At 36.7% G+C, this 15,618-nt stretch overlaps 1 protein-coding gene across 1 annotated transcript in view; it reads right to left on the reverse strand.

The window, feature by feature from the left end:
• Window positions 1-15,618, reverse strand: part of LOC150080095 (ecdysteroid-phosphate phosphatase-like) — an 89,345-nt gene that overhangs the window by 53,190 nt on the left and 20,537 nt on the right. Inside the window, exon 3 of the mRNA XM_090381563.1 lies at window positions 14,327-14,449. Coding sequence (XP_090237689.1) covers window positions 14,327-14,449 — 123 coding nt within the window. The remainder of the gene's footprint in view (window positions 1-14,326; window positions 14,450-15,618) is intronic.

Consider the following 15,618-nt stretch of genomic DNA (forward strand, 5'->3'; position numbering starts at 1 on the left):
CGGTTGGCCTTATCACAGTATATCCCTGATTTTGAAAGCTTGGCAGATGACATTAACACACAAACTTCACATAAATTAAAAATTTAAATACGTATGAATCTAACATAAGAATTCTGAATTGTATTTAATTTTAAAATTTATAAACAACATTTTTCAATATGTGTTGATTAACCTTTTTCACCACGTGCAATGAACTTCTTGAGATGGTAGATCGTGGCACATTTTGAAGAAAAAAAGTCGATCGCATCACAAATTAAGTTGGCCACCCCTGATATACAGTAATTTTGCTATCAGGGATAAGGAGGTGATTATTCCATTGTATAAGGCAATAGTCAAGCCACATCTTGAGTACTGCATACAGATCTGGAGACTTATTTTAGGAAGGATGCAAAGTTCTGGTGTGAGTACAGAGAAGGGCAATGAGATGGGTGAGGGGAACAAAGGGATTCTCTTACCAACAAAAGGCTTGTACCATCTAGAGACTAGGCAGCTGCAAGGAGATCTAATTGAGGTGTAATCTATTCTTTGAATGGATTGAGAAAACTCAGTGCTGGTGTGATTATTCCTCTTTCTCAGATATGCACATGAGGGAGCATATATTCAAAATGAAGAAGCATGCCTGCAAGGTACATATGCATAAATTTGCCTTTAACAATCAGTTGCCTGCTTGTTGGAACAAACTTCCATCTGGTGCTGTAGAGGCAGGTAGATTGAATAAATTCAAGAAAGAACTAGTTAAACTGTTAGAAAGGATGGACAGGTAATATGAGAATTGTTTTTTTTTTTTTGCCGATTCTGTATAAGCTTCCTTTCTTGCATAATTTGCCACTATTAATACTAATAGCCTTTGCAATGTACAACTGTTTCATTGGTATGAATTTTTTTTTTTTTTTTTTGTTGGCCAGTGTAATCATTAAAAAAGTTCTGTGCCAGCAACCAGTTATCGTGAATTATTTCATTTTTTCGAATTACTGGAGACACACTGACCTCTTCAAATGGGACACCTCTGTATAACTTTCCTTGGCGAAGGTAAAAAAGTAAACACGAGAACCAAGAGAAACTATATATTCCGCACATCTATCCTATAGTTGTAGGATAGATGTGAGGAAGTTTGCCTTTAGCCAGCGGATGGTTGATTGGTGGAACAAAACTTCCATCTGTCGTTGTAGAAGTTGATAGCTTAAATAGATTCAAGGCAGAACTTAACAAACATTTGGAGCGAGTGGATGGGTGAAATAAGGGTTTTTTTTTTTTTTTTTTTTGGCTGATGCTGTATAAGCTTGCTTTCTTGCATCATATGCCTTTGCTAATGATAACTTAACGGACAAACTGGTTTGCTGCAGTTTCCCCTGCATTCTCGGTAAACAGATGGCACATGTTATCGTATCGGCAATAGAAATCGAGAACAATAACATTAAGTGATTCATTGACGTTATAACACACACACACACACACGGTATCTCAAAAATACACAGCATAACTTCAGGTACGAGTTCCTCACATGTAGACAATAAAAATATTTTATATCAACATAGTTCTGGAAATGCTTGGTTTCCGAGTTTTGAAGGTCTGTCTGTGACACTTAACTGTTCACATCACCTTATAGTAATTGTTAAAAATGTCCACCTTCTGCCTGAATACAGGGTTCACATCAACGTCTAATGGACTCACAAAGACAATGCCAAATTTCTGGCATGTTTCGTATTGTCTCACAACCTGCCACAATTCGAGATTTGAGTACATGATTGGAATGTAAAACCGCTAGATTCTGTCAGTACCTTGTGATGAAGGAAATCACCTGCAGGAGATAAGAATTCCGGTTAATAACTCGGGAACTAAGCATTTCCAGAATTATGTTGATATAAAATATTTTTATCGTCTACATATGAGGAACTCATTCCTGAAGTTATGCCATGCATTTTTGAGACACCCTGTATATATTACACACACACACGTGTGTGTGTGTGTGTGTGTGTGTGTGTGTGTGCGTGTGTGTGTGTGTGTGTGTGTGTGTGTGTGTAACCTGACCTTTAAGGTCAGGTTATGAAATATAATGAAAAATAAAGAAACCTTTTCTTTTTTCTAACCTATCCTTTAAGGTTAGGAAATCTAACCTTAAAAACATACAAAGAAATCAGTAATATGGTTTTTTCAATAGTGAAAAGACATGAACTCCAATAATCTGCTTGAGAAAATGAGAAAAAAAAAATCTAATCATACATAGTCTTTTGATGATCATGCTCAGGTAGCTGATAAACTGAATGAGTATTTTGCATCTACATTCACACACGAAGAGTTATTCAATGAGAGGAGTGCCAGAAGTTTATCAAACTCTAACAGGGAGCTAAGTGATTATGTAATAACTAAGAGCACAGTGGAGGAGAAATTGAAGTTAAACATAAGGAAGGCAACTGGGGTGGATGGGATCTATCCAGTTATATTAAAGGAGGCAGCAAACTATTAGCCATAATTATGAGAGCTTCCTTGGATTCAGGGGAGGTCCACATGGACTGGAGGTGTGCAAATGTATCACCAATTCACAAAGGGGGTTCAAAAGGTGACACAGGTAACTATAGATCTGATAGTTTAACTTGTGTTCCAGGGAAAATAATTGAATCACTAGTTAAAGAAGCATTGCAGGATCATCTAGACAAGACTGCAATAATAGTTAAAGACACAGCATGGGTTTGTTAAAGGAAGGTCTTGTCTGACCAATTTGATTGGATACTATGATGTGTTCACAAATAATTTTTGGAACTGTCCAAAAATAATTTTGATATCATATACTTGGATTTCAGAAAAGCTTTTGATACTGTTGCACATGGAAGATTGCTGTACAAATTGGAGAGGTATAGCATTAAGGGTAAAGTATAAAGGGATGGTTTAGTGGGAGACAACAGAAAGTGGTAATCAATGGACACTGCTCTTCGTGGACAAATGTTATTAGTGGAGTTCCCCAGGGTTTGGTGTTGGGCCCATTGTTGTTTTGTATATTTATCAATGCTATTGATGAAAGTATATCAGATTTAATGTCCAAGTTTGCAGAAGATACAAAGGTTGGCAGGGTTGTTAACGACAGTAAAGACAGTATGCTACTCCAACTAGATCTAGATAAGTTGGGCAAATGGGCTGAAAAGTGGCAACTGAAATTTAACATTGGCAAATGCAAAGTACTGTATATGGGTAGTAATAACCAAAAAGAAACTTACTAACTGTGTGGTACTACACTCAGGGAAGTGGAAAGTGGAAAAGACGTGTGGGTAATTGTGCAGTGAAATATGAAGTTCACAGAGCAGTGCAGAGGTGCTGCCAGGGCAGTTCATGGAGTCTTGTCAATGATATATAGGAATTTTGCTAGCAGGTATAATGGGAGGTGATTATCCCATTATACAAGGCAATGGTCAGGCCACTCCTAGAGTATTGTGTACAGGTCTGCAGGCCTCATTTTAGGAAGGATGTAGAGTTGCTAGAATGAGTACAAAGAAGGGCAACAAGATTGGTGAGCGGAACAAAGGGGTGCTCTTACCAATAAAGGCTTAAGTTCTGCGAATTGTAGTGCCTGGAGAGTAGGCACCTGCGAGGTGATTTGATTGAGATGTATAAGGCCTTGAATGGGTTGAGCAAGCTGAATGCTGATGGGATTCTTCCTCTTGCTGAGGTTAAGAACCTGAGGGGGCACAGATTCAAATTGAGGAAAGACAGTTGTAGAATAGATGTGCAGAAATTTGCCTTTAGCCAGCGAGTAGTTGATAATTGTGAAACAGACTTCCATCTTTTGTTGAGGAAGTTGATAGCCTAAATAAATTTAAGGCTGAGCTGTACAGGTATTTGGAACAAATGGAGGGGTAAAATCGGAGCGGTTTTTTTTTGGTTGATGCTCCATAAGCTTGCTTTCTTGCATTGCATGCCTGTACTAATGCTAGTCTGTCAACACCTACATGTCAATCAATATATCATTCTCAACTTCTATTGCCACTACTGATAACACGCACCATCTGTTTACCGAGAATGCAGGTAGAAACTGTGGACAAAACTAGTTTGTTCAGTAAGTTTCCTGAAGCCAGCCATCATTCTTGTGTTGGCTTTCTTTACCTCAGCCCATGGTGCCGGCAGCATGGTGCAAGTGCCCCATACTGCCGGCACCATTAATTTATTGAAACATTAAAACAATACAAATTCTTTCTTTCAAAATACAAGTACTTTCTCCCATCAATCACGAAACGTTGGCTTGGATGTGCATGTAAATCAGTCAGACATGACTTAATTAAAATATTGTATGCATTTGAAAAAAATTTACCACATGTATTTAACCTTGCAAAATATCCTGCCGGAGCCCATGCCTTAGCCCTTTCCTCACGTTCATTTTAATACAGATATTCTTCCAGAAGTAATCTTTCATACACTCATGAGTATTTACAATCAAAAAAAAATCTTATGCACATTAATTACAGTGGTCAACAAATTTTCAATATTTTTTTTTAAAAGTATTTTTTCTGTATTGTTTTGTTCAAGTTTTGAAAATACCTGCCATGTCTTATATTCTATCAAATACGCTACTTAGGCCTAAAACAGAATAAATAAAGAACATCCACCGTACTGTTTAAATATATCTTTATTGAAAAACATGTTAAATCACAAGGATTAGCAAAATACATAAAATCACTCAATTCACATTTTATGCTGCTTCTTTGCTTGTTTGTACCCCACACCTGGGGCCTCTCTTGTCACAGTCCAGCAGTATTCAGGTATCACTGCAGAGTTCCATTTATCTTAGTATCCCTTCTCCATTGCCGAGATGTCCTGATGGAATCTCTCGACATGCTCATCACTTAATGCACCACACTTTTCCAGGAAAAAATCCAAATGGGAATGAAGAAAGTGTATTTTTAATGACATGTTGCAACCTTATTTATGGTATGATATCAGAAGGTGCCTCACAAGCTGTTTATAGTTATCTGCTTTGTTGTTTCCCAGAAAGTTTGTTGCTACAAGTTTGAAAGCATCCCAGGCCTCTTTCTCATCACCATGAAGGATCTGATCAAAGTGTTCATCCTTGAGAAGCAAAGGTCCTGTATCTATGGATCAGTGAACATGCCTTCCTTTATTTTGGCCTCATTAAGTCGTGGAAATTTTTACTTCAGGTATTTGAAAGCTGATCCACCTTGATCCATGGCCTTAACAAATTGTTTCACAAGTCCCAATTTTATGTGTAGGAAAGGTAACAGGATTTTGCTTGGCTCAATTAATGGACATTTTTTATCCCTGGATCGAGTGATTGCCTTGAAGGCCAATATTTTCTTGTGTAATGAGAAGACTGTGCTCTACTCTGTCCCATTTTCAAAGAAAATGGCAAAATTTTGTTTCCCTGCTGCATTCCTAACAAGGTGGCAATAACTTTTGAGTCACCACAAATCTGCCATCAGTATTCCTTGTAGTTGATGGATTCAATAAGAAGATTCATATTATTGTATGATTCTTTCATATTAATTGCATGGCATATTTGGAATAGATGTAATACACTGCCATCATGCAGTAGCACTGCTTTTAAACTCAATTTAGAAGAATCTATCAAGTCTCCAGTCTTGACGGTTGTGGTCAATGTAAATGAGTCCATTAAACCATTATATCAGTGCAGGCAAGAAAGTTACTTTCCATTTTAAAAAACTGGGTTAAATCCAGTATACAGACAATTTAACATTATTTTGAAGGAGATTCCACTGTTGCAGTCTTGAGCCTAAAAGTTCTGCTTTTTTTTGGTAAATCAAGATATCTGATAAGATCATTTAATTCATTTTACTTTATTTTTATTTCTGCAGAGCCACACATTTAATTTTGTGTGGTTCTGCAGATGATAAATTGGAAATAAATCAGTATCTGTTGATGTGGAGGATTCAGGTAATTTATCTTAGCCATCACCTTTTGGGACCACCAATATAAGTAATATAAGTTTATATAAGTAAAGAAGTCTTTGCTGTTTTTCTTTGCATCCTTTTCCAAAGATTTTTCATAATCTGCCTTCGCTTGCCTAACCTCCTTTGTGACTTGATTACAGACCAGCTTGTATCTACCATAGGTTTCTGTGTCGCCTGACAATTTATGTGCATCCCATGCATTTTTCTTCTCTGTCACAAGTCTGGTTAGTTCATTTGACATTTGGGCCTAAACCTAGAGCAGTATTTCTTAGTAGGAACAAAAAGCCTAGTAGCTTCCAAAATTACTTCCTTGAATGCTTTCCCATTTAGAATTTGCTGTTGGTAACATTATCATCAGTTGGTCCCACTGTATAGAACCTAAAAAATCTCTGAGATCACTGGCGTCGCCTTTACGATAGCAAAAACCCTTCCCTTTACCCCTGATGGTAGTTACATACATCTTTAAGTAAATCCCCCATCAGTACACTGTGATCACTGCCATCTAGTACTTCCTTTATTTGTAAATAAATTCTTAATGCATGAATAATCACTGCTGATAATCAGATCAATAGTGTTACTCCCTCTTGTTGCCTCTCTAACATGCTGCTCTTTAACAAACAATCATACAATAAATCTACAAAAGCCTTGCTAGTGTGCAAGTGACCAACCCACAAGTTCCAGTCTATATCTAGGAAGTTAAAATCCTCCATTATAAGACACTGATTTACTGGCCCACTATTTCTCTGTATAACTGTTCATTGTACTCATCAGGCCTATAACAAACTCCTACCCTCATTTTTGATTTCCCAGTGCTTATGTCACACCAAACTGACTGAACATTGCACTGTCCATCTATATCAACTGGATACACTTTCTTAGAATTTTATGTGTTTCTTAACTAACAGCATAACCCCTCCTCCCTTCCTATCCTTTCTGAACACATTGTACTCCCCAAATTTCAATTCTGCATCCCTTATATCTGAGTGGCACTATGTCTCTGATATCCCAACAATATCCACTTTGGATGTTTTAACCAGCACTTAAAATTCATCAAATTTATCTACTATACTCCTAGCACTGGTGTACATGCAAGTATACATGCACCTGTTCTTACTTTTAGTACCACAGCCCATGTATTTACTTGTTTCATGACCCCCAGCAGTTCCTGAAATCTCCAGCAACTGACTTTACGGTCTGCTGTTCATTCCAATAGAAGCAGTGCAAGAACCATTTCACTTCTGCCTGCGGCTACTGTTAATCTATTAGTCTGTGAATCTCCCCAGTTCTTCTCCCACTCCAAAGAAAGCCAAGTCTATTTCTTCTGCTGGAAAAGTGATGGCTTGGTTTTTGGGATGCTGATGGTGTGTTGCTAGTGAATTACCTTTAGAAACGCCAAACAGTCAGAGTGATGTATTGTGCAAATATTATGAGGCATTTTCATGAAAACATCAAAGACAAAGCCAAGGAAATCTTAGCAATGGAGTCATGTTAATAGCATTAGTAGTGGCAATGATGCAAGAAAGGAAGCATATATAGCATCAGCAAAAAAAAAAAAAAAAAAAGCTTCCCATTTTAACCATCCCCTCCAATAGTTTGTCTAGTTCTTCCTTGAATTTATTCAAGCTATCAACTTATCCATTTCCATAAAAGATGGAAATTTGTTCCAGCAATCAACCCCTGCTGCCTAATGGCAAACTTCCACACATCTCTTTTGCAACCATTCCTCCTCAATTTGAATTTATGCCTCCACACGTGCATAGTCTGAGCAAGAGGAAGAATCCCATCAGCACTGAGCTTGCTTATTCAAAGCCTTAAACAACTCAATCAGATCACCTCGCAGGTGAACTGATTGAGTTGTTTATGTACCCATTCCACAACTCTACTTCTTTCATAAATGAGGTCTCCAGACCTGTATGCAGTAACTCAGGTTGTCCTGACTATTGCCTTATACAATGGGAAAATTACCTCCTTATCCCTGCTAGCAAAATTGCTGTATATCATTGACAAAACACCATGAGCTATCTGCTCAGACAGGCTGTCTGAGCAGTGCAGACAGCCTGTCTACACTGTTCAGACCTTCGTATCTAACTGAACAATTGCAGTTAGATACGAAGGTCGGAAAGCAAAAATGAGGGTAGGAGTTTGTTATAGGCCTAATGACTCTGATGAGTACAATGAACAATTATACAGAGAAATAGAGTGGGCCAGTAAATCAGTGTCTTATAATGGGGGATTTTAACTTCCCAGATATTGAGTATATAAACAACTCAATCAGATCACCTCGCAGGTGATCTGATTGAGTTGTTTATGTATCCATTCCACAATTCTACTTCTTTCATAAATGAGGTCTCCAGACCTGTACGCAGTAACTCAGGTTGGCCTAACTATTGCCTTATACAATGGGAACATTATCTCCTTATCCTTGCTAGCAAAATTGCTGTATATCATTGACAAAACCAAAACACCTTGAGCTATCTGCTCAGACAGGCTGTCTACACTGTTCAGACCTTCATATCTAACTGCACAATTACCTCCAGGCCTTTTTCATTTTCCACTATTCTGAGTGTAGTACCACACAGTTGATACAGTACTCTGGGATTACTGAAATCCATATACAGTACATTGCATTTATCAGTGTTAAACTTCAATTGCCATTTCACAGCCAAACTGGCTAATTTTTTTCTATATCTGGTTACAGTAGCATACTGCCGTTACTATCATTAACTACCCTCCCAACCTTCATCAATATCATTAATAAATACAGAAAAAAAAAAAAAAAAAAAATGGATCCAGCACAAACCCTGGGAAACTCCACTAATATTAGTCCACAAAGAGTAGTATCCACTGATAACCACTCTTGTCTTCTCCCACACTGCTCAAATTTGTACAACAGTCTTTTATGTGTTCCACCAGGACATTATATCTGCTCATAAGTCTGTCATTGCCATGGCTGAAATGCACAAGTGTGGCTTTGAAATCAACTCATCCCCCATATTCACCAGGGGTCTGGCCCAAAATCTCGAAAGTATCTACTCTAATGTAAAAAATTTATGAATATAATTTTATATATTTATTAGTAAGTAAAAATTTATCTTATTAGATTAATTTTGTATAGAAAGAATATAAAAAATAACAAAAATTTTAACGACAAATACCTCTTTCAATTTTAAGATTATGTTTTCTGTTACGGAAGCAAACAGTTTTAAAATACGATCATCAAATAAAGACAACTTAATTTTACTTTATTATATTGAATTTAATTAGTAATTTTTTGAGTCAAATTTTGGTATTTGCATAGAGTGTTTGAGCAATAATTATAGGTAACAGCATTGAAATGCTAAAGATAAAAAACTTGAAATAAGATTCCTTTTGGAATATGAAAATTTAGAGTAATGTATTTTGACAGCTGTAACATTTGTCATAAATATCATTAAGTAAAGTAAAGTAAAGTGCAGCCATTATCAACCCACTGCAGGATGGAAGCCTCCTCAACAATTCATGTTGAGGGAGATGGACCATAATCTGCCACGCTGGTCCAGGGCGGGTTGGCAGTTCGACCGTATTCAGCAGTCAGGGGCAGTCAGTCTACTCAAAGAGCGTGTGCGACTGCACTCCCGCTCCTAACCACTCGGCTACTGTTGTTTGGTTTTTAGGAGCATTAGCAACTAAGGCCATATTGCTCCGGGAATATGCGGTGGTCATTCCCTTGACCTTTCCGCATCCTCCGTTTTTGGTGGTGACGGGCTCAAACCCCGGTCTAATCAAGAAGCGTGTGCTACGCACTGCTGCTCCTTCCCACCTGGCTACGGAGGCGCTTGACCACTCGGCTACGGAGGCCGTTAAATATCATTAACATAACTAAAACTGTAATAATACAGGTACTTGTTATTAGCTGTACTTTTACAAATTTCCTTGACTAGTAAATTAGGCATGACCATGGGTGCCAGCAGGATATTTTGAAAGGGGTAACAGGAAAAAATATCCCATTTTCTTCTTATTATTATTATAATAAGATTATTTCCCCCAATATAATAATATATATAATAAGATTAATGTCCCTTATTATTATAATAATAAGAAGAAGAAAATGGGAAAAATATCCCATTTTCTTATTATTATTATAATACTTAAGATTATTTAAGCATTATTATTAAGATTATTTAAGTATATTAAGATTATTATAATACTTAAAAGTTTGATTATAATTTGTATGGCTTTTTGCAAATTTTAATCTGTGATTTTGATATCAACCCCAGGGACTCACATCTGGTAGGTATGGGCTTGGCATACCCAGGGTCCCGAGCTGGATATCATCATTCTTCTCTTTCTTGGTGATTCCCTCTTCTCTCTCTCTCTCTCTCTCTCTCTCTCTCTCTCTCTCTCTCTCTCTCTCTCTCTCTCTCTCTCTCTCAGGGTAACTCTTGGGAATTTTTTTTGGCTGGCTCAGCATAAGCCTTAGGCTTCCCTGCACCATATGGCTAATAATAATAATAATCATTAAACTGTGATTGTCAGTAATGTGGTTTTTGTGAACTGATTATAATATCTTTATTGCAATCAGTGAAAATAAGTAAATTTTACATGCATGCCTGATGTAATGCCACAACAGCAAAAATGCTAGGGGTTTAACATAGAAAGGAACTAAAACAGGAAAAAACAAGTTATAAACACATGAAAACAGTTTTTTTTTTCTCACAATAGCAACAAACCGATCAAGGAAAAATAATGACAGTCACTCGGTTGAAGACAAGAGCTTCTCCCTGATGATGCATCTTCTGTAGGCTTTGTCCTCAATGAATTTCTTGTAATCAGCATCCATCTCTTGGACGTTTTGGAGCATTTCCTTTGGCAGGAATTTGTCGCCCTTCCTGAGCCTCCACGCCATGGACTGTAAAGAAGGGAGGGCCCTTAAGGATTTAGGGGGGGGGTCCAATTACACATCTGCCAAAAACTTGCTGTATTGATTTCACCCGCCATCATTTTAATGGTGACGAGTAAGATGAGTAAGTAAGTGGAGGGTGAAGATCTGTTCTGAGACTTTTCTGTAGTTTAGAAGTTTGGTCATTTCTGAAGTGTGTGTGTGTGTGAGAGAGGTGGAAGTTTGTGCTTGAAGAGCACTCACTGAAGCAGCCAGTACTCATCAGATGAGATGGTTTTTAGTGTGGTTTCGCTGCCGATGCCCAGATTTCAGATCCATAGGCAATGACTGGCTGAAGAAACCAGTAAATATATTTAAGGGTGTACCGATACTCTGTGACATGAAGGAAGTGCTGTTTGGCAAGCTATCTGGATTAGCAGACCTTGTGAATATCTGCGACATGGAGTTTAGGGTCAAAGATGACCCCGAGATCTCTGTGCTTGGTTACTGGAGGGATGGAGGTTCCATGGATTTTCAGGTTTAGTTGAGCTGGGTGTGATTTGAGTGAGAACACCATTTGTGCAGATTTATTTGTGTTAATCTGAAGAGAGAACTGTGCTAAGTACGTAGCAAGAGTTTTTAAGCTGTTGATGATGGTTTCGGAAGCAGTCTCAAGTTGGTAAAAACTGATAAAAGTTCCTCGTGTCATTGACAGGATTTAAACACAGGCCTTTTCTACCCAGTGCAGTGAGGACTGTGACAATACCACGGTGCTACACGCACAGACAAAAATGTTCTTGTTTATATTCCAGCATGACCACCAGGTCAGTAGAGTTTACAATAAATCAATCAACACAAATGTTAATCGTATTTAACAGTCATGGGCTTGAATCCCAGTCCACTCAAAGAGCGCATGCTACTGCACTCACGCTCCTGACCACGCGGCTACATCAGGCCTCAGGATTGTATACTGTTAGTGTAAATATATATATATATATATATGTGTGTGTTGTTTATTCATTAATATGACATAAAACATTAACATTATCATATACCATTTGCAACTGCAATGTACATGTTCCATGTGTTCAAATAAAATTTTAATGTTTTTAGTGGCTGTTTTGATTACATGAAAAACATTTTTTATTGCAAGTTTCTGAGATATAGACTCTAATTTTGTATTTTTAAATACAATTGGTATGTCGAGATTTTGGCAGTCAGGATTTTGGACGGCACCGATTCACCAGATCCAGTACTACTGGACTTTCACCTATTTCCTATTTGGGGGGGGGGGGGTTAACCAGTCTGGCATCTATTTTCCCACTGACAGTGATGTTACTGCTACAGCGGATTAATTCTGGAGGCCTAAGAGAACTTTCTTCGCAGCTGGAATCAATGCATTACAGCATCAGTGGCAAAAGTGTATTGACTCCAGAGGACTATGTTCAAAAGTAATGCATTACTAGACCTCTCAAATAAACCCTTTATACTCTGGCCACAAACTTTTAAAATGCCCTTCATATGTATCCTGAACATGTCCATGTACCTGGAAAAGACTGGAAGGATTCCATGAGGTTTCACTCTTTATCAGGAAAGATTCCTCTGGGTCTCAACAGCAGTGCATCCAAGCTGGGGGAGAGGGCTTGGATTTGATGTAGGTGGTTCTTTCCCCCACAAAGATCAAGTTCAGGAAGCAGTGATTCATCCTATTCTTCAGGACCATGTGAAAATAGCTTCAGTAGTTACGCCATAAGCGCTCTTATTCTTGGGAGGGGGCATTTCGCATTTCCAACGAAGAACAAGCTTTTCATTTTGTAAATAAAGGATCACTTGCATATTTCTGATATTTTATACTTATATGGGAGAATCCATTTCCAATATGTGGAAAAAAGTTATTGTACTATTACCCATTACCCAGTTCCTCTGGAATGCCCTGCATATTACCATATAGACATGTATCAAGATCCACTATGATCTAGTGGATCTTGATACATCTAAACTTAAATCTCAGTTTATAACAACTCTCTTAAACTGAGATTTAAGACAGTTGTCTTAAGCTGTGTTACCACCCACTTGACCTCCACCACACAAGTAGATGGTGGATCTTGTTAACTCATTCATTCACATCATTTATAATGAGTTATTTGGCAGTCTTAAAAGAGATACAGTTACTCATGTAACTATATCGCTTGAAGAGCGATAATTCAGTTAATTAGTAACAGACAACCATGGTAAATACTGTTTGTAGGATTTTTGTTTTTGATTACTGAAAAATCTGAGAAATACTATTCTAGAGAAATCAACGCACATAACAGTGGGAGATTTATTCATTCTGGCACCTACGCCCAACTCACGCTTTGGTTCCTTTGTCAGCAATAGTCTTGACACAATAATTTAGATCAGTACTTTTTGATATTTCCTAGCTCAGAATCTCCCATACATTTAAGATTTTAAGGGATTTCATAATAATGAAACAAAACAAGATGTTATCTCATAAAATTGGATAGATCCTAATTAGTATATTAGCATTAGCATTATTTGATGCATATGATGAATTTGATCTCAATACATTTAAGCTTTACTTTAATAAGGATCTTTTCAAAGTTTGAGGCAATATCACATCTTATTTCATTAATATGTAAAGAAACTTACTTACTTTGATATATCTAGTGCAGTTGTGTCCAACCTTTTCCCATACAGGGGCCATATTCAAAGATTTGTTTCGTGGGCTGCACTGAGTGATTTGAGATAAATTAGTGTTACATTTTCAGTGAAATGTACTGCGCATACACTTTTGCACAGCAACAAAGATCAAGCAGAAGGTGCATCATAATTGGAGATCCAGAAAATTTTGATAGTACCGCATATATACTGAATCTTCTGGTCAGGCATGCACATATTTGATACAAAACATAGATAAAAGAAACAAAATTCACAACACCAACATGTGGCTTTGTAACTTCAACACTCTCACATATTTGCCGCAACAAGCACCACAGTCTTTTAAATTCATTTATTTCCACTTATTCTAGCATCAAATTTACATGGTTCTGGAAATAATTAATAAAATTTAAAATGCTGTTTTAGTTCACTTTCTGCGAGGGCTGCATAAAAATTATTTGCAGGCCATATCCAGCCTGGGGGTTTTCACACCACTGATCTAGTGGATCTTGATACATCTGAACTTTGCTCAGTTCAGGTTCCCCTCCCCATCATAGTCAAAAACGTAACAGCCCTGCAAATTTGCAGAATAGGATTTCTGTTATATGTTACATTTCATAAATATGCTGATTTCAAAATTGATAAAATTTTTGCATTAAATAAGCATTTTCTAAATATTTGGAAAATGGATTAAAAGTTTGATTACATTCATTGAAAGCAATTCTTTTTTTTCATTCAAGTTTGTTTTTATTTATTTTTCTTGTGGAGCATACAAATGGTCATCAGTAGTAATTAATCAAATAAAATTAATTTTGGAGCCATAAATTGTTCAGTGATATATTACACAATATCCTTATAGACTACATTTGCAAAATTTTTATGTTCAAAAACTTACCAATAAGGGTAGCTTGGTATAAGCCAATATTTGTTAATGGAGAATCCTTGGAAAAATCATTAGGTCCACCAGAACGATAGGGAACTGATAATGGCATGTTTAAGTCACTTCTTTTATATGTTCCTGATAAGAGAGATACTTTTACTACTAAGTTTAATTGTATTTTAAAATAAAAGACAAGGAAACAAAGTAACAGAAGGAAAACAAATTATGAAATAAAACTTCTGGTATATATGACAAGAATATTAATAAAAAAAAAATAAAATAATAAATAAAAAAAAAATATATATATATATATATAATCAAACCACCAAAACAAAATTAATCACTCTGGCAAGATGTGTACACCTGTATTAATAAAAGTATAAATTATGTAGGCCTCCCTTATATATATATTCCTCAAAAGAGTTGTTTCTATTAAAAGTTATATTACTGTGTTTATTTACTGGGCTTACTGAAAATGAAGAGCATGAACAATTCATAATCTGATCAACTGATGACTACCCAAATTAACATATTTATACCACACGTGCAGAAATTGCTGATAATGCAAAATGTTGCGCTTCCCAATGAAGCTGTTACCATGTCAACATCATCCCAAACTTTATTTTTAATTATTTTCATCTTTTAATGGAAGATCACAGTATTTGGTTTTGGGATTTATGTACAACTGTAGTTTTCTTGGGTTATTCCACAAGAAAAGTACACCTCGTGCACAAATAAAATTAAATCAATTAAATTAACCAGCAAGAGCTGATAGTCACCCTATACATTCCTGGGTGGATATCAGCTCTTGTGGGTTAATTTAATCTAAGATAAACTGCCTATGTTTATATATAAGTAAATATATAAATAAAGACTGTTTTACCATATGCAATGTGAAAAACAAAAAAGATTTTTATCAATACTTATATCAAACACAATATCTACACTAAATTGTTAGCAGGTTATGTTTTAGGATTCTTTCCAAATTCTATCATCAGACCAAAAGAGACCGAGTTATAGGGGAATATCCTAAAATGGTGGACAATCATACTACAGTTAAGATGATATTAAATATATGCAATCAATCAACTTGAGCTACTAGAAAGAGTACAGAGAAGGGCAATGAGATTAGTGAGTAGAACAAAAACTGCTAGGGTTGCTGTTACCAAGATAGGCTAAAGTTCTGCAAATTGCAGCATCTGGAGACTAGGCACCTACGAGGTGATCTGATTGAGGTGTATAAGGCCTTGAATGGTTTGAGCACAGTCAATGCTGATGAGATTCTTGTTCTTTCACAGATTCCGCAT

This window comes from Mastigoproctus giganteus, chromosome 9 (genome assembly GCF_048544385.1).
Source record: "Mastigoproctus giganteus isolate SK-2022 chromosome 9, ASM4854438v1, whole genome shotgun sequence".
Taxonomy (NCBI): Eukaryota; Metazoa; Arthropoda; class Arachnida; order Uropygi; family Thelyphonidae; genus Mastigoproctus; species Mastigoproctus giganteus.